Here is a 13,580-nt window from a genome sequence, read left to right on the forward strand (position 1 = left end):
TAGTCAACTCAGTTCTCTTTAACAGGTAATATGTGAAATGTTTCACTGAGCAACTTGCTCATTTGCACCCTGGTGAAAGTATGGTGCATTTCTGTATATGAAGCTCTCTTGTCCAAGCATGTTACTAAGAGTATATAAACAGAGCTCAGCAGAGTTACATATTGGACTACAATGCCCAGAACGCCCAGCAAGGATGGCCACTGACCAAGCTCTCCTGCTCCAAAGTGATTTTGATGTTGTAGCAGACAACTTACAGGGAAGCAAACCAATGCTTCTACAGTATTCTTAGTGTGAATGAATTAAATATGCATTTTTGTCCCTAATCCTCTTGCTCTCATTATGAGAAATAATGGCTGTTCCTCAAAATAACTGTGTTCAGAAGAGAATGCTGATCCCATACTGGAAGATTGTCAACTTGGCAAAAGAAGACAAAAAAAACCCCCCCACCACTTCTTGCCTTTTACTGCTGTATAAAATGGTTTATAATCCTAACAGCAGGTCAAAATGGAAGCTGTCCATTCTCCAAACTAGGGAAAAGAGGAACCAAAGAAAGCATTTAAATTAAGGGAAGACACTTCTTCCAGGAAAAACCACACTTACACGGGATGCTCACGGAGGATTGGTGATGCAACTAAGAATTGCCACATCAAAAGCTCTGTGCAATTTAACAGTTGCCAGAAGTTAAAAAGAGAGACTATTAAAGAAAGCTCCTATTTTTATTAAAGTTAGTGAGAATAGCAGAATGTACAAGATCATTTACATTTTTAAAATACTGTATACTATTTTAAATAGTTTTTCCAGAATCCATAGTTTGGGGAACAGCACAGATGTAAAGGAATTTTCTACTATTCAATTGACATTAAGAACGTCTGGAAAAGTATAACACAGAACTTGGAAAGTTATTTTCTTTGTCAAAACCTCGGAATCTATCAACTAGCATTCCTGCCTATTTCTAATTTCTGGTACAACTGAAAATGTTTTCTTTCCTTAATACCTATATGTAGGCACTCAAGACCTAAAATGCATTCTTGAAAATACAAGAAACTATGCTCTTTGTGCAGTTGTTTGGGAAAGCAAGAACCTTTCAAAGACCAAAGTTCAATTTTTAATAGAAATGTGTTATCATTGTTCTATTTCTATCCTGCCGTTCTTCCAGATCAGGACTCAAAGCAGTCTCCAACAATTAAAAAAGGCATTGTTCAAAATCCGCAAGACACAAATCTTAAAACAAGATTAATAAAAAATCAAAACCAGATTGAAACATACACAATGAAACACACATACACACAGCAGTACAATTAGCAATATCCAGCACATTTTCAAAGCCTTCACTAACTTGCACAATCTAATGCTTTTTTCCAAATTTCCACATTTATGTCAGGGCTCATTGGATCTTAGGGCCTCTATGTTGGCATTTTCCCTAGCTTAATATCATTTCTATGTAGAAAGGGATATACCATGTGTGAAAACCCATCGTGCAATCTGGTGCATGCAAACAGTATAATATTCTAGAGTAGTGTTTCTCAAACTGTGCTCCTCCAGGTGTTTTGGACTTCATTCAGCTCCCAGAAATCCTAGCCAGTTTACCAGCTGTTAGTTATTGTGGGAGCTGAAGTCCAAAACTTATGGAAGAGCATGGTTTGAGAAACCCATCTGATCTTGGAAGCTAAGTAGGGTCAGCTCTGGTTAGTACTTGGATGGGAGACTCAAAGGATACCAGATACTGTAGTAGGCCAATGATTTTCAACCTGTGGGTTCCCAGATGTTTTGGCCTTCAACTCCCAGAAATCCCAACAGCTGGCAAACTGGCTGGGATTTTTGGGAGTTGTAGGCCAAAACACCTGGGGACCCACAGGTTGAAAACCAATGCTGTAGGCTATATTTCAGGGGAAGAAATTGGCAAAACTACCTCTGAGTATTCCTTGTCTAAGAAAACCCTATGAAATTTATGGAGTCACCATAAGTTAGCAGCTGACTTGAAGATGTAAACATTGTACAAATGCCCATTCCATAAAAGCTAGCCTTCATAGCATGCACATGACAAAGGAGTGTCGCACAAATTTAATACAGGACATGGCTATCATTTCCAGGAACTTATGTTTGCCCACTGCAAAAGGATCTTGCAGCACCTTCAAGACCAGCTAAAATAGAAAAGGCCATGGCTTCTTACATTGTGAGTCCCAGTCACAAATGGGATTCTGTTTGGCTCAATATTGGGGTCATGATAAATTTGGCAACAGCAAAAGGTTTCTTAACACCACCCATTTACACAACGTGAAGTGTTTACAGTGGACTCCACAGAAAATGCTTCAGCTGGACTCCACAAAAAGGAAAATCAGCCTGGGTTGCTGTAAGTTTTCTGGGCTGTATGACCATGTTTCAGAAGCATTCTCTCCTGACAGTTCGCCACATCTATGGCAGGCATCCTCAGAGGTTGTGAGGTATACTGGAAACTAAGCAAGGGAGGTTTATATATCTGTGGAAGGTCCAGGGTGGGAGAAAGAACTCCTGTCTGAATGTTGTCATTAATCACCTTGCCAGCTCCAAGGCCTGGCTTCTTCCTGCCTGGAGGAATCCTCACAACCTCTGAGGCTGCCTGCCATAGATGTGGGTGAAACGTCAGGAGAGAATGCTTCTGGCACATGGCCATACAGCCTGGGAAACTCACAACAACCCACTTCCTTAGCGTTTGGGGGCCCTTCCACACAGCGCTATATCCCAGAATATCGAGGCAGAAAACCCCACTCAGAGAACCCATTTCAAAGCAGATATTGTAGGATTTTCTGCCTTGATATTCTGGGATATAGGGCTATGTGGAAGGGCCCTGGGCCTTGCTGCAGACCCGCCCCAAAGGCATGCTGTGCCTCCCTCCCTCCTTCCCACCGGGAGGACGGGCAGAGGAGTCCTGGGCTCCCCGGGGCTGGACCCTGCTGCTCGCTCTCCTCCTCGGCCCTTCCCTGCCAAGGTCCTCCTCCCCTCCCTCGCTCCTCACCTGCGATGTCCCAGAGCTGGAGCCTGACCAGGGTCCGGCTGTCCCAGGGGAGGACCTTGAGGGCGAAGTCCACGCCGATGGTGGCCCGGTAGTGCTGCGAGAAGAGCTGGTGGACGTAGCGCTTGATGATGCTGGTCTTGCCCACGCCCAGCTCCCCGATCACCAACACCTTGAAGAGATGCTCCCGGCTTTCCGACGCTCCTGAAACGCCGCTGCTGCTGTCGTTGCTCCCACCTCCACCACCTCCTCCGGCTCCTCTTTCTCCTCCAGCCATTTCCCCCTTCTTCCAAACTTCTCAGAAGAGCCGGACACTTGGGAAGAAGGCGAGCAAAGGAGGGAGACCCAGCCGCCCACTCTACTCTCTCTCGGCCTTCTTTGGGCCACTTTCTTTGTCCGCTTCGCCTCCCAAACCGGGGAAGCCAAGGAAAGAAAGAGGCGAGGAGAAGCAACCACCTGACCTGGAGTCACAGGACGCGGAAGAAACCCCACAAGTTATAAAACTCCCGAAAGGGGCGGAGGAAGCCGGGCAGGAGCAGGCCCGCCCCGGCCCGGATGCCGAGAAGAGCGGAGGGCGGCGTCCAGACGTGACTTGGGCCCGAGGGGCTTCAGAGGGGAAGGGGAGGGGCCAAGAGCCACTGGCTCTCCTCTTCCCTCCTCCTTTGACCTGCCTGCCACTAGAACTGCCCTGGCTCAAGGCTGTGGGATCCTGCAGTTCGGCAAAGATTTCAGCCTTCTCGGCCAAAAAGGGCTGGGGCTCACAACTACAACTCCCACGATCCCATAGCATGGAGCCAGGGTGTCAGACTGCGTCCATTCTACAGTGGCGAGGCAATCCAGGTGGGACAGGAAAGAGGCACGAAAGTTAGCATGAGCAAACTGTCAGAATAATTTGCAGCGCAGCACTAGTTGGATGGAATCAGTGGAACGCAGAACGAAGAGACATCCGAGACGTTGGTAAAACTATATACAAAGTTTTACTGTTAGCAGTAATAAACAAGACAGACTTGCAGACAAACACAGGACTCTCACTCTAGGCAAACAGAACTCAACTCTACTCAGAACTGAACTCATGCAATCAGCAATGCACACACACTTGTGACTGGATACTCCCCAGCTCCAGCCACACATCAAGGTCATCACAGCTTCTCAGTAATTAACTCTTTCCAGACTCTGGAAAGATGCAATCAGTATGCAATACAGACAAGACACAAATTTCATTTAAACACTACCAATACACAAATCCCACATTAACACAAACTTCACCCCTCCAGGTGTTTTGGAATTCAACTCCCATAATTCCTAACAGCCGGTAGGATGGGAGTTTTTCAAAAGTGAAATACTCAAGGCGCAAATGCAAACAGTGCCAACAAAGAAGAAAAATAAGACAAGTGCAAAGAAGCCAGAATGGATGTCCAAAGAACTTCTAACTGAGCTAAAGCTCAAAAGTGACATGCACAAGAAGTGGAAAAGGGGAGAAATCACCAAAGAAGAATTCAAATGTATAGCCAACACCTGTAGGGAAAAGGTTCGCAAGGCTAAAGCGCAAAATGAGCTCAGGCTTGCCAGGGACATAAAAAACAACAAAAAAGGCTTTTTTGCTTACGTTGGTAGAAAAAGGAAGAAAAAGGAGGCGATAGGGCCTCTGCAAGGAGAAGATGGGGTGATGGCGACAGGGGACAGGGAAAAGGCAGAACTGCTCAATGCCTTCTTTGCCTCGGTCTTCTCACAAAAAGAAAGCCATCTTCAACCTCAGCAACATGGAATGGATGAAAGATTGGGGGAAATCCAACCCCAAATAGGGAAACAAGTTGTCCAGGAACACCTGGCCTCTCTAAACGAATTCAAGTCCCCAGGGCCAGATCAGCTACATCCAAGAGTATTGAAGGAATTAGCGGAAGTTATTTCAGAACCACTAGCAATTATCTTCGAGAGTTCTTGGAGAACGGGAGAAGTCCCAGCAGATTGGAGGAGGGCGAATGTGGTCCCTATCTTCAAGAAGGGGAAAAAGAACGACCCAAACAATTACCGTCCGGTCAGCCTCACATCAATACCAGGCAAGATTCTGGAAAAAATCATCAAGGAAGTGGTCTGCGAACACTTAGAAACAAATGCGGTCATTGCTAATAGTCAACACGGATTTACAAAAAACAAGTCATGCCAGACTAATCTGATCTCCTTTTTCGATAGAGTTACGAGTTGGGTCGATACAGGGAATGCTGTGGATGTAGCCTACCTGGATTTCAGTAAGGCCTTCGACAAAGTCCCCCACGACCTTCTGGCAAATAAACTAGTAAAATGTGGGCTAGACAAAACTACGGTTAGGTGGATCTGTAATTGGCTAAGCGAACGAACCCAAAGGGTGCTCACCAATGCGTCGTCTTCATCATGGAAAGAAGTGACAAGTGGAGTGCCGCAGGGCTCCGTCCTGGGCCCGGTTCTGTTCAACATCTTTATTAACGACTTAGACGAAGGGTTAGAAGGCACGATCATCAAGTTTGCAGACGACACAAAACTGGGAGGGATAGCCAACACTCCAGAAGACAGGAGCAGAATTCAAAACAATCTTGACAGACTAGAGAGATGGGCCGAAACTAACAAAATGAAGTTCAACAGGGACAAATGCAAGATACTTCATTTCGGCAGAAAAAATGGAAATCAAAGATACAGAATGGGGGACGCCTGGCTTGACAGCAGTGTGTGCGAAAAAGACCTTGGAGTCCTCGTGGACAACAAGTTAAACATGAGCCAACAATGTGATGCAGCAGCTAAAAAAGCCAATGGGATTCTGGCCTGCATCAATAGGGGAATAGCGTCTAGATCCAGGGAAGTCATGCTCCCCCTCTATTCTGCCTTGGTCAGACCACACCTGGAATACTGCGTCCAATTCTGGGCACCACAGTTGAAGGGAGATGTTGACAAGCTGGAAAGCGTCCAGAGGAGGGCGACTAAAATGATTAAGGGTCTGGAGAACAAGCCCTATGAGGAGCGGCTTAAAGAGCTTGGCATGTTTAGCCTGCAGAAGAGAAGGCTGAGAGGAGACATGATAGCCATGTACAAATACGTGAGGGGAAGTCATAGGCAGGAGGGAGCAAGCTTGTTTTCTGCTGCCCTGCAGACTAGGACACGGAACAATGGCTTCAAACTACAGGAAAGGAGATTCCACCTGAACATCAGGAAGAACTTCCTCACTGTGAGGGCTGTTTGACAGTGGAACTCTCTCCCCCGGGCTGTGGTGGAGGCTCCTTCCTTGGAGGCTTTTAAGCAGAGGCTGGATGGCCATCTGTCGGGGGTGCCTTGAATGCGATTTCCTGCTTCTTGGCAGGGGGTTGGACTGGATGGCCCATGAGGTCTCTTACAACTCTACTATTCTATGATTCTATAAAACACCTGGAGGGCTGAAGTTTGCCCAGAGATGCACCTACCTTTTAGTATTGAACGAGGCTGATGCCACTTTAACTGCCATGGCTAAATGCATGGAATCATTGGAGCTATGGTGTTATTCATTTATTTGCTGTACATATACCCTGCCCTTCTCACCCTCAAAAGACTTACAAACTATGGCAATTATTGGACATTCTATAACCTATTGCAAAACACAACTTATTGCATAGGCTATTGGAACATAACTGCACCCAGTCTATGGGCACATATCCTTTTGGCAAATGTGAATCTCCGTAAACATGTGGTGACCACCTTTTGAAAACCTCTAGTCAAGAAAAGCATGACCTTGTCAGAAGTCAACCCTCTGAACAAGTGATATTCACAAGCATTCATGTAAAGGCATACAGGTAAATCGGGTGTTAAAGTGAAGAACCATGTCTTTAAACTGACAAGCATAAAGACATGCCGTCACAAAAAGATATTTGGTTAGCAGAGGATGGTTGTTAAAATTGCAATTGCCCAAAAGATATACATTCCCTTGAAACCTCTTAGTTTAAAATATGCACACAGAGATAAAAAAAACAAAGTCTTTTTTGAAAAATAACGTATCTTGTTTACTTACAAACATCTGGTATTAATTCACCATACAGGCACATTTCTTACTGAAGTTCTGTTACAGATAGGATATACCTTCTCTGTGTGCTGAGTACACAGGGTATCATTCTTAATCAATAGTCCATAGTCTTTAGGTATAGTTGTACTCACTAAAGTCCGTAAGTCATGCAAAATGGAGTCCTGAGTCTGAACATGCTTAGTACAATCACAAGTCTATAACCTCTCTCACACCAAAGAGGTCAAACTGGCAAATCAACATACACATAGACTACAGGTTAGCAAATATATACATTAACAAATAAATAGTGAAAGGTTTGGGAGGTTGCTATTTCCAACAAGCATGAGCAAACTTTGGCCCTCCAGGTGTTTTGGACTTCATCTCCCACAATTCCTAACATCCTACTAGCTGTTAGGAATTGTGGGAGGTGAAGTCCAAAACACTTGGAGGGCTGAAGTTTGCCCATGCCTGCACTAAAGGAACACTTTTTTCTTGCCCTTGTCTAGCTTAGCTGGGGATGCACCTACCGTTTAGTATTGATGTCGGCTGATGCCACTTTAACTGTCATGGCTAAATGCCATGGAATCATTGGAGCTGTAGTTTTACAAGCCCTGCCGCCTTCATTCCCACAGGATTCTGGTGATGATTAAACTATACACCCTAGAATTCCATAGTATTGAACCCTGACAATTCAAGTGGTGTCAAACTGCATTACTGCTGGAATGGAGATTCAGCGCAGTAAGGTAAAGGTAAAGGTAAAGGTTTCCCCTGACGTTAAGTCCAGTTATGTCTGACTCTGGGGGTTGGTGCTCATCTCCATTTCTAAGCCGAAGAGCCGGCATTGTCCGTAAACACTTTCAAGGTCATGTGGCCGGCATGACTGCATGGAGCGCCGTTACCTTCCCGCCTGAGTGGTACCTATTGATCTACTCACATTGTCATGTTTTCAAACTGCTAGGTTGGCAGAAGCTGGAGCTAACAGCAGGCGCTCACTCTGCTCCCGGGATTTGAACCTGGGACTTTTTGGTATGCAAGTTCAGCAGCTCAGTGCTTTAACACACTTTGCCACCGGGGCTCCATGTAAGGAAGTAAGGAAGAGGCAATAAAGAGTGACTTTCTTTCCTCCTATTTAGTGTAGCTAGGCTTTCAAAGTAGCAGCAAGATTCAGTCAAGAGTTATGGCAATTAAGGAGTTGCTATGAACAAGTTTGGGTTCTGGTAAAATACCTAGTGGAAGTATTAAATGTGCCAAGTGATACAACTATGGTTGGTATCACTTAGCATAACTCATGGCATCAGGTTCATGTATCAGATAATGGGTGCATCTACATTGCAGGTTTAATGCAGTTTGACACCATTTTAACTGCCATGGCTCAGGGATCATAGGATTTGCAGTATTACAAGATCTTTAGTCTTTTCTGCCAGAGTCCTAGTGCCTCACCAAACTACAGATCCCAAAGAAACTTCAGATCCCAGGATTTCATAGCACTGAGCAGTGGTGGTAAATGTGGAGTAAACCTGCATTAATTCAACAGTGTAGATGCCCCCAGGTTTTCAAACTAGCATTAAACTGTTATGACCTGCAAGGTTGACAATCAGTTCAAGAGAAATGCCCAATGAAAATACAGTGGGCCTTGGTTATGCTGGGGTTTGGTTCCAAGGCCAAAATATTTGGATGCTCAAGTCTTATGATATAAAATGACATAGTCTAAATGGGTGTCCCTTACATAAAATTGGAAAGTTCAGTTTTGGTTTTTGAAATTTAAGTAATCCATGTTGAATCCATGGATGCAGATTCTATGGACATGGAGAACTGACTATTGATTTTAGTTAATTTAAAAGTGGCATCAGTGGGGTAAGTGTCACCCAGTACAATACTTCATGGTGCAGCCTCCTGCATCAGACCATATCACAATATTTTAGCTAAAATACCAGAAATTTGACAAAACCACTGAATATTCTCCAAAACCACAGTAACAATTAAAACAACAGAGTGTGTTTACAACACTTACAAATAAAACAACGTGCTCCCAGATAGTAAAGAATTGGTGGGTTCTGACTGCTACTTCTCATAGCTGCTCAAGGGATATCCCATTACTCTTTATTTGTTTGCCCATCCCCTGTAGACAATGCTGTTGAAATGTATGGCAAGTCAAAGTTTCTTCTTGTTTCTCCATATTGCTTTAAGTTTCAGAGCTAGAAAATATATTTGTAGGATCCAAAAGGTTTTGGAGGACCAGTTGCTAATTTACATATTTCAAAAAAACTTTTCACAATTTTACTCTAGGGTAATGAAATGTGGGCCATACTAAATGGAATTGTGTTTCCATAAACCATGTAAGTCAGTGATTGTCAGCCTGTGGGTCCCCAGATGTGTTTGGCCTTCAACTCCCAGAAATCCTAACAGCTGGTAAACTGGTTTGGCTTTCTGGGAGTTGTAGGCCAAAACACCTGGGGACCCACAGTTTGAGAAGCACTGATGTAAGTGAACAAGCCATTTTTAACGGATTCATAAATGATTCATATATTTACTTTGGCAATCAGCATTTAACAGGTCAAGTCTTGGTAAATTATGAACAGAAATGTGTGTGTGTGTGTGTGTGTGTGTGTGTGTGTGTGTGTATATATATATATATATATATATATATATATATATATATATATATACTCACCCTGTTTGTTCAATACACTGCTCCTCAGACGACATTTTCCTGCTTCATAGTATCCACTGTTACACCTATGATTCTGGGGAAAAAGAATGATTAACCAGCTTGAACAACAGCAATTTTGCTATAATGTTGCATAGTCCCGAGGCTGTGGCGCAGACGGGAGAGCAATGAGTCACTGACCAGGAGGTCATAAGTTCGAGGCCCGCTCGGAGCTATGTTTGTTTGTCTTTGTCCTGTGTTAAAAAGGCATTGAATGTTTGCCTAATATGTGTAATGTGATGTGATCCGCCCTGAGTCCCCTTCGGGGTGAGAAGGGCGGAATATAAATGATGTAAATAAAATAAATAAAATAGTCAAGTGGCTCATAAAGATGTGTTGAAGTTGTGTCTTCTGGTGGAGTGTAAATATTGTTGTTTGCTTCAGAAGTGATACAGTATTCTCTGCATCATTATAATTGACTCAGAAGAGTGACCCTCTTTTTTAAAAGGAACAGAGCTGTAGTATTTAGACTCATTTGACTACTGTCCATGTTCTGAAATGATTGGTTAAATTAGTCTGAATCTGGACTAAAAGCTGAGAATTATTTAGTGGAGATTTCTGCGATATTGAATTCCCTACTTTTCTTTCTAGTTGCCTGAAAGAACAGAACCCTGTCTAATAATAATCATCATCATCTTTATTTAAATCCTGCCATCATCTCCAGAGGGACTCAGGGCAGCTCACAAAGCACTCAAAGGTGCAAACACGCAAAATGCAAAAATTGCAGAAACAATAACAGTGATAACAATAATAGTCAACATAAATATTTCACTTCACAAAAACCCCTGGTTAAAAATCAATAAAATACAGCAATAGTTGCAGGTACAAAACAACAGTAATCAATCTCAGTCATGTAAAATGCTTAGTGAAATCTATGGGTCCTCACATATATTCATTAAAGAAATCTAAATGTGGTTGAAGGCTTATCTAGCTCCCGGGAATATTCCTCCTGATATTGAAAATATCTAGAGACCCTTAGATTGGGTCTTATTGGAAAGTGCTTAATTTTGCATCAAATTGAGTCCCGGTGTGTTAGCTGCTGTGGGCATCAATGTAGCTCCTTTTGACTAGCCTATTCACATAGCATATATGTCTGGTGTTGTGTACTATAACTGTTAGGCAAATAGTTTTTGGCACTCTATTTCATTTATGCAAACATTATTGATGTTATGAGCAGCTTTTAGCACATTTTCAACATGGAGAAGATCATATACAGAATCAGAAGAAGAAGAAGCTCTAAATTAAAAGAAGGAAGGTTTCCTTGTAATACAATGTATTACAAGCATCATCATCATCATCTATGTATTTGATGATGATGATGCTTGCCGGACCTCCAATAACCTCAAGATGGCATATGTGGTTCTGCTTCCTTGCCATCTTATTTTTTCAACAACCTTGTGAGATAGGTAAAGCTGAGAAGCAATGGCTGACCTAAGGTCACCCAGGGAGTTTCATGGCTCAGTGAGGATTTAGGAAAGTCCCAGTCCAACACCATTATCACCACAATGCACAACACACAAGTTACAGTAAACAACTATATAATCTCTCTCTCTCTCTCTCTCTCTCTCTCTCTCTCTCTCTCAGTCGTATAGTCTTTTCCGACTCTTCGTGACCTCATGGACCAGTCCACGCCAGAGTTCCCTGTCGGCCGTCACTGCCCCCAGTTCCTTCAAGGTCAGGCCAGTCACTTCAAGGTCACCATCCATCCATCTCGCCCTTGGTCGACCTCTCTTCCTTTTTCCTTCCATTTTCCCCGGCATCGTGATCTTTTCCAAGCTTACCTGTTTTCTCATGATGTGGCCAAAATGTGGCCAAAAAACTTTGCCTCTAATAGCCTTCCCTCCAGTGAGCAGCCAGGCATTATTTCCTGGAGGATGGACTGGTTGGATCTTCTTGCGGTCCAAGGCACTCTCAGGATTTGCCTCCAGCACCAAAGTTCAAAAACATCTATCTTCCTTCGCTCAGCCTTCCTTAAGGTCCAGCTCTCGCAACCATAGGTTACTATAGGGAATACCATTGCTTTGACTATGAGGACCTTCGTTGCCAGTGTGATGTCTCTGCTCTTCACTATTTTATTGAGGTTGGCCATTGCTCTCCTCCCAGGAAGTAAATGTTTTCTGATTTCCTGGCTGCAGTCTGCATCTGCAGTGATCTTCGCACCTAGAAATATAAAGTCTGTCACTGCCTCCATGCTTTCTCCCTCTATTTGCCAGTTATCAATAGGTGTAGTTGCCATGATCTTGGTTTTCTTGATGTTTAACTGCAGCCCGGCTTTTGCACTTTCTTCTTTCATTTGGTGATAAGGCTCCTCAGCTCTTCCTCACTTTCGGCCATCAGAGTGGTATCAACTGCATACCTAAGGTTGTTAATGTTTCTTCCAGCAATTTTAACTCCGGCCTTGGAATCGTCAAGCCCCTCATGTCGCATGATGTGTTCTGCATACAAGTTGAATAGGTAAGATGAGAGTATACAGCTCTGCCATACTCCTTTTCCAATCTTGAACCAGTCTGTTGTTCCATGATCTTTTCTGACTGTGGCTACTTGGTCTTTATACAGATTTCTCAGGAGACAGACAGGGTGACTTGGTATCCCCTTACCACCAAGAACATGCCACAGTTTATTATGATCCCCACAGTCAAAGGCTTTAGAATAGTCAATAAAGCAGAAGTAGATGTTGTTGTTTTTTTTTTAACTCCCTGGCTTCCTCCATTATCCAGCAGATATTGGCAATTTGGTCTCTTGTTCCTCTGCCTTTTCAGAACCCAGCTTGGGCATCTGGCAACTCTCGCTCCATGTATTGCTGGAGTCTGCCTTGCAGGATCTTGAGCATTACCTTACTGGCATGGGAAATAAGTGCCACTGTACGGAAGTTTGAGCATTCTTTAGCATTTCCCTTTTTTGGTTTGGGGATATAAATTGATTTTTTCCAATCTGATGGCCAATCTTGTGTTTTCCATATTTGCTGGCATATGGCATGCATCACCTTGATAGCATCACCTTCCAAGATTTTAAACAACTCAGCTGGGATCCCGTTGTCTCCTGCTGCCTTGTTATTAGCAATGCTTCTTAAGGCCCATTCAACCTCGCTCCTCAGGATGTCTGATTCTAATTCACTCACCACACCGTCAAAGCTATCCTCTATATTATTATCCTTCCTATACAGATCTTCTGTATATTCTCGCCATCTTTTCTTGATCTCTTCCACTTCTGTTCGGTCCCTGGCATCTTTGTTTTTGATCATGCCCATTTTTGCCTGAAATTTGCCTCTGATATTTCTGATTTTCTGGAAGAGGTCTCTTGTTAATTACATCAAATCAACTTCAATGTATGGCAGCCATATGAACCAGAGCCCTCCAAAGCCCCTTGTCATCAAAAAGCCTGGGTCTCTGGAAACTCAGTGCTGTGGCTTCTTTGGTTGAAAATATCCCATCCTTGACCATTTTAGCTCCCTTGCCTCAGAAACTGAAGTGTTTAAGCATTTCATTTCTTGTTTTACTATATCTAGCTTCCCTTGATTGACATCCCTCTTATATGAGTTTTCCATTACATGAGTTGTGCAACTTTAGGTTTTCTTTTGACATTCGAGCATATCAGCAACTGAATGTCTCTTTCATTTGAGCCCAGTTGTATCATAACACACAGTACTATTTTTATTATTTTTATTGGTTAGATGTAGGTAATTTGAAACATTGTCACAATTGCATATGCACAACAATATCTTATTATTTTCACCTCATATAACACATTCTGTTGATTACATTTTATCTTTTACAGTTCTATACATCTATTACTTATATTTATTTACAGTATTTATATTCTCACCCCGAAGGGGACTCAGGGCGGATCACATTACATATATAAGGCAAGCATTCAATGCCTTGACATAG

At 43.2% G+C, this 13,580-nt stretch overlaps 2 protein-coding genes across 2 annotated transcripts in view; both read right to left on the minus strand.

The window, feature by feature from the left end:
* The window catches only part of rab32 (RAB32, member RAS oncogene family), a 36,870-nt gene extending 33,419 nt beyond the window's left edge, over window positions 1–3,451 (minus strand). Inside the window, exon 1 of the mRNA XM_003215750.4 lies at window positions 2,993–3,451. Coding sequence (XP_003215798.2) covers window positions 2,993–3,266 — 274 coding nt within the window. The 5' untranslated portion in view covers window positions 3,267–3,451. The remainder of the gene's footprint in view (window positions 1–2,992) is intronic.
* Window positions 3,452–9,666: 6,215 nt separating this feature from the next.
* grm1 (glutamate metabotropic receptor 1) overlaps window positions 9,667–13,580 on the minus strand; it is a 255,315-nt gene continuing 251,401 nt past the window's right edge. Inside the window, exon 10 of the mRNA XM_062977613.1 lies at window positions 9,667–9,730. Coding sequence (XP_062833683.1) covers window positions 9,682–9,730 — 49 coding nt within the window. The 3' untranslated portion in view covers window positions 9,667–9,681. The remainder of the gene's footprint in view (window positions 9,731–13,580) is intronic.

The sequence above is a fragment of the Anolis carolinensis genome, chromosome 1, assembly GCF_035594765.1.
Source record: "Anolis carolinensis isolate JA03-04 chromosome 1, rAnoCar3.1.pri, whole genome shotgun sequence".
Taxonomy (NCBI): Eukaryota; Metazoa; Chordata; class Lepidosauria; order Squamata; family Dactyloidae; genus Anolis; species Anolis carolinensis.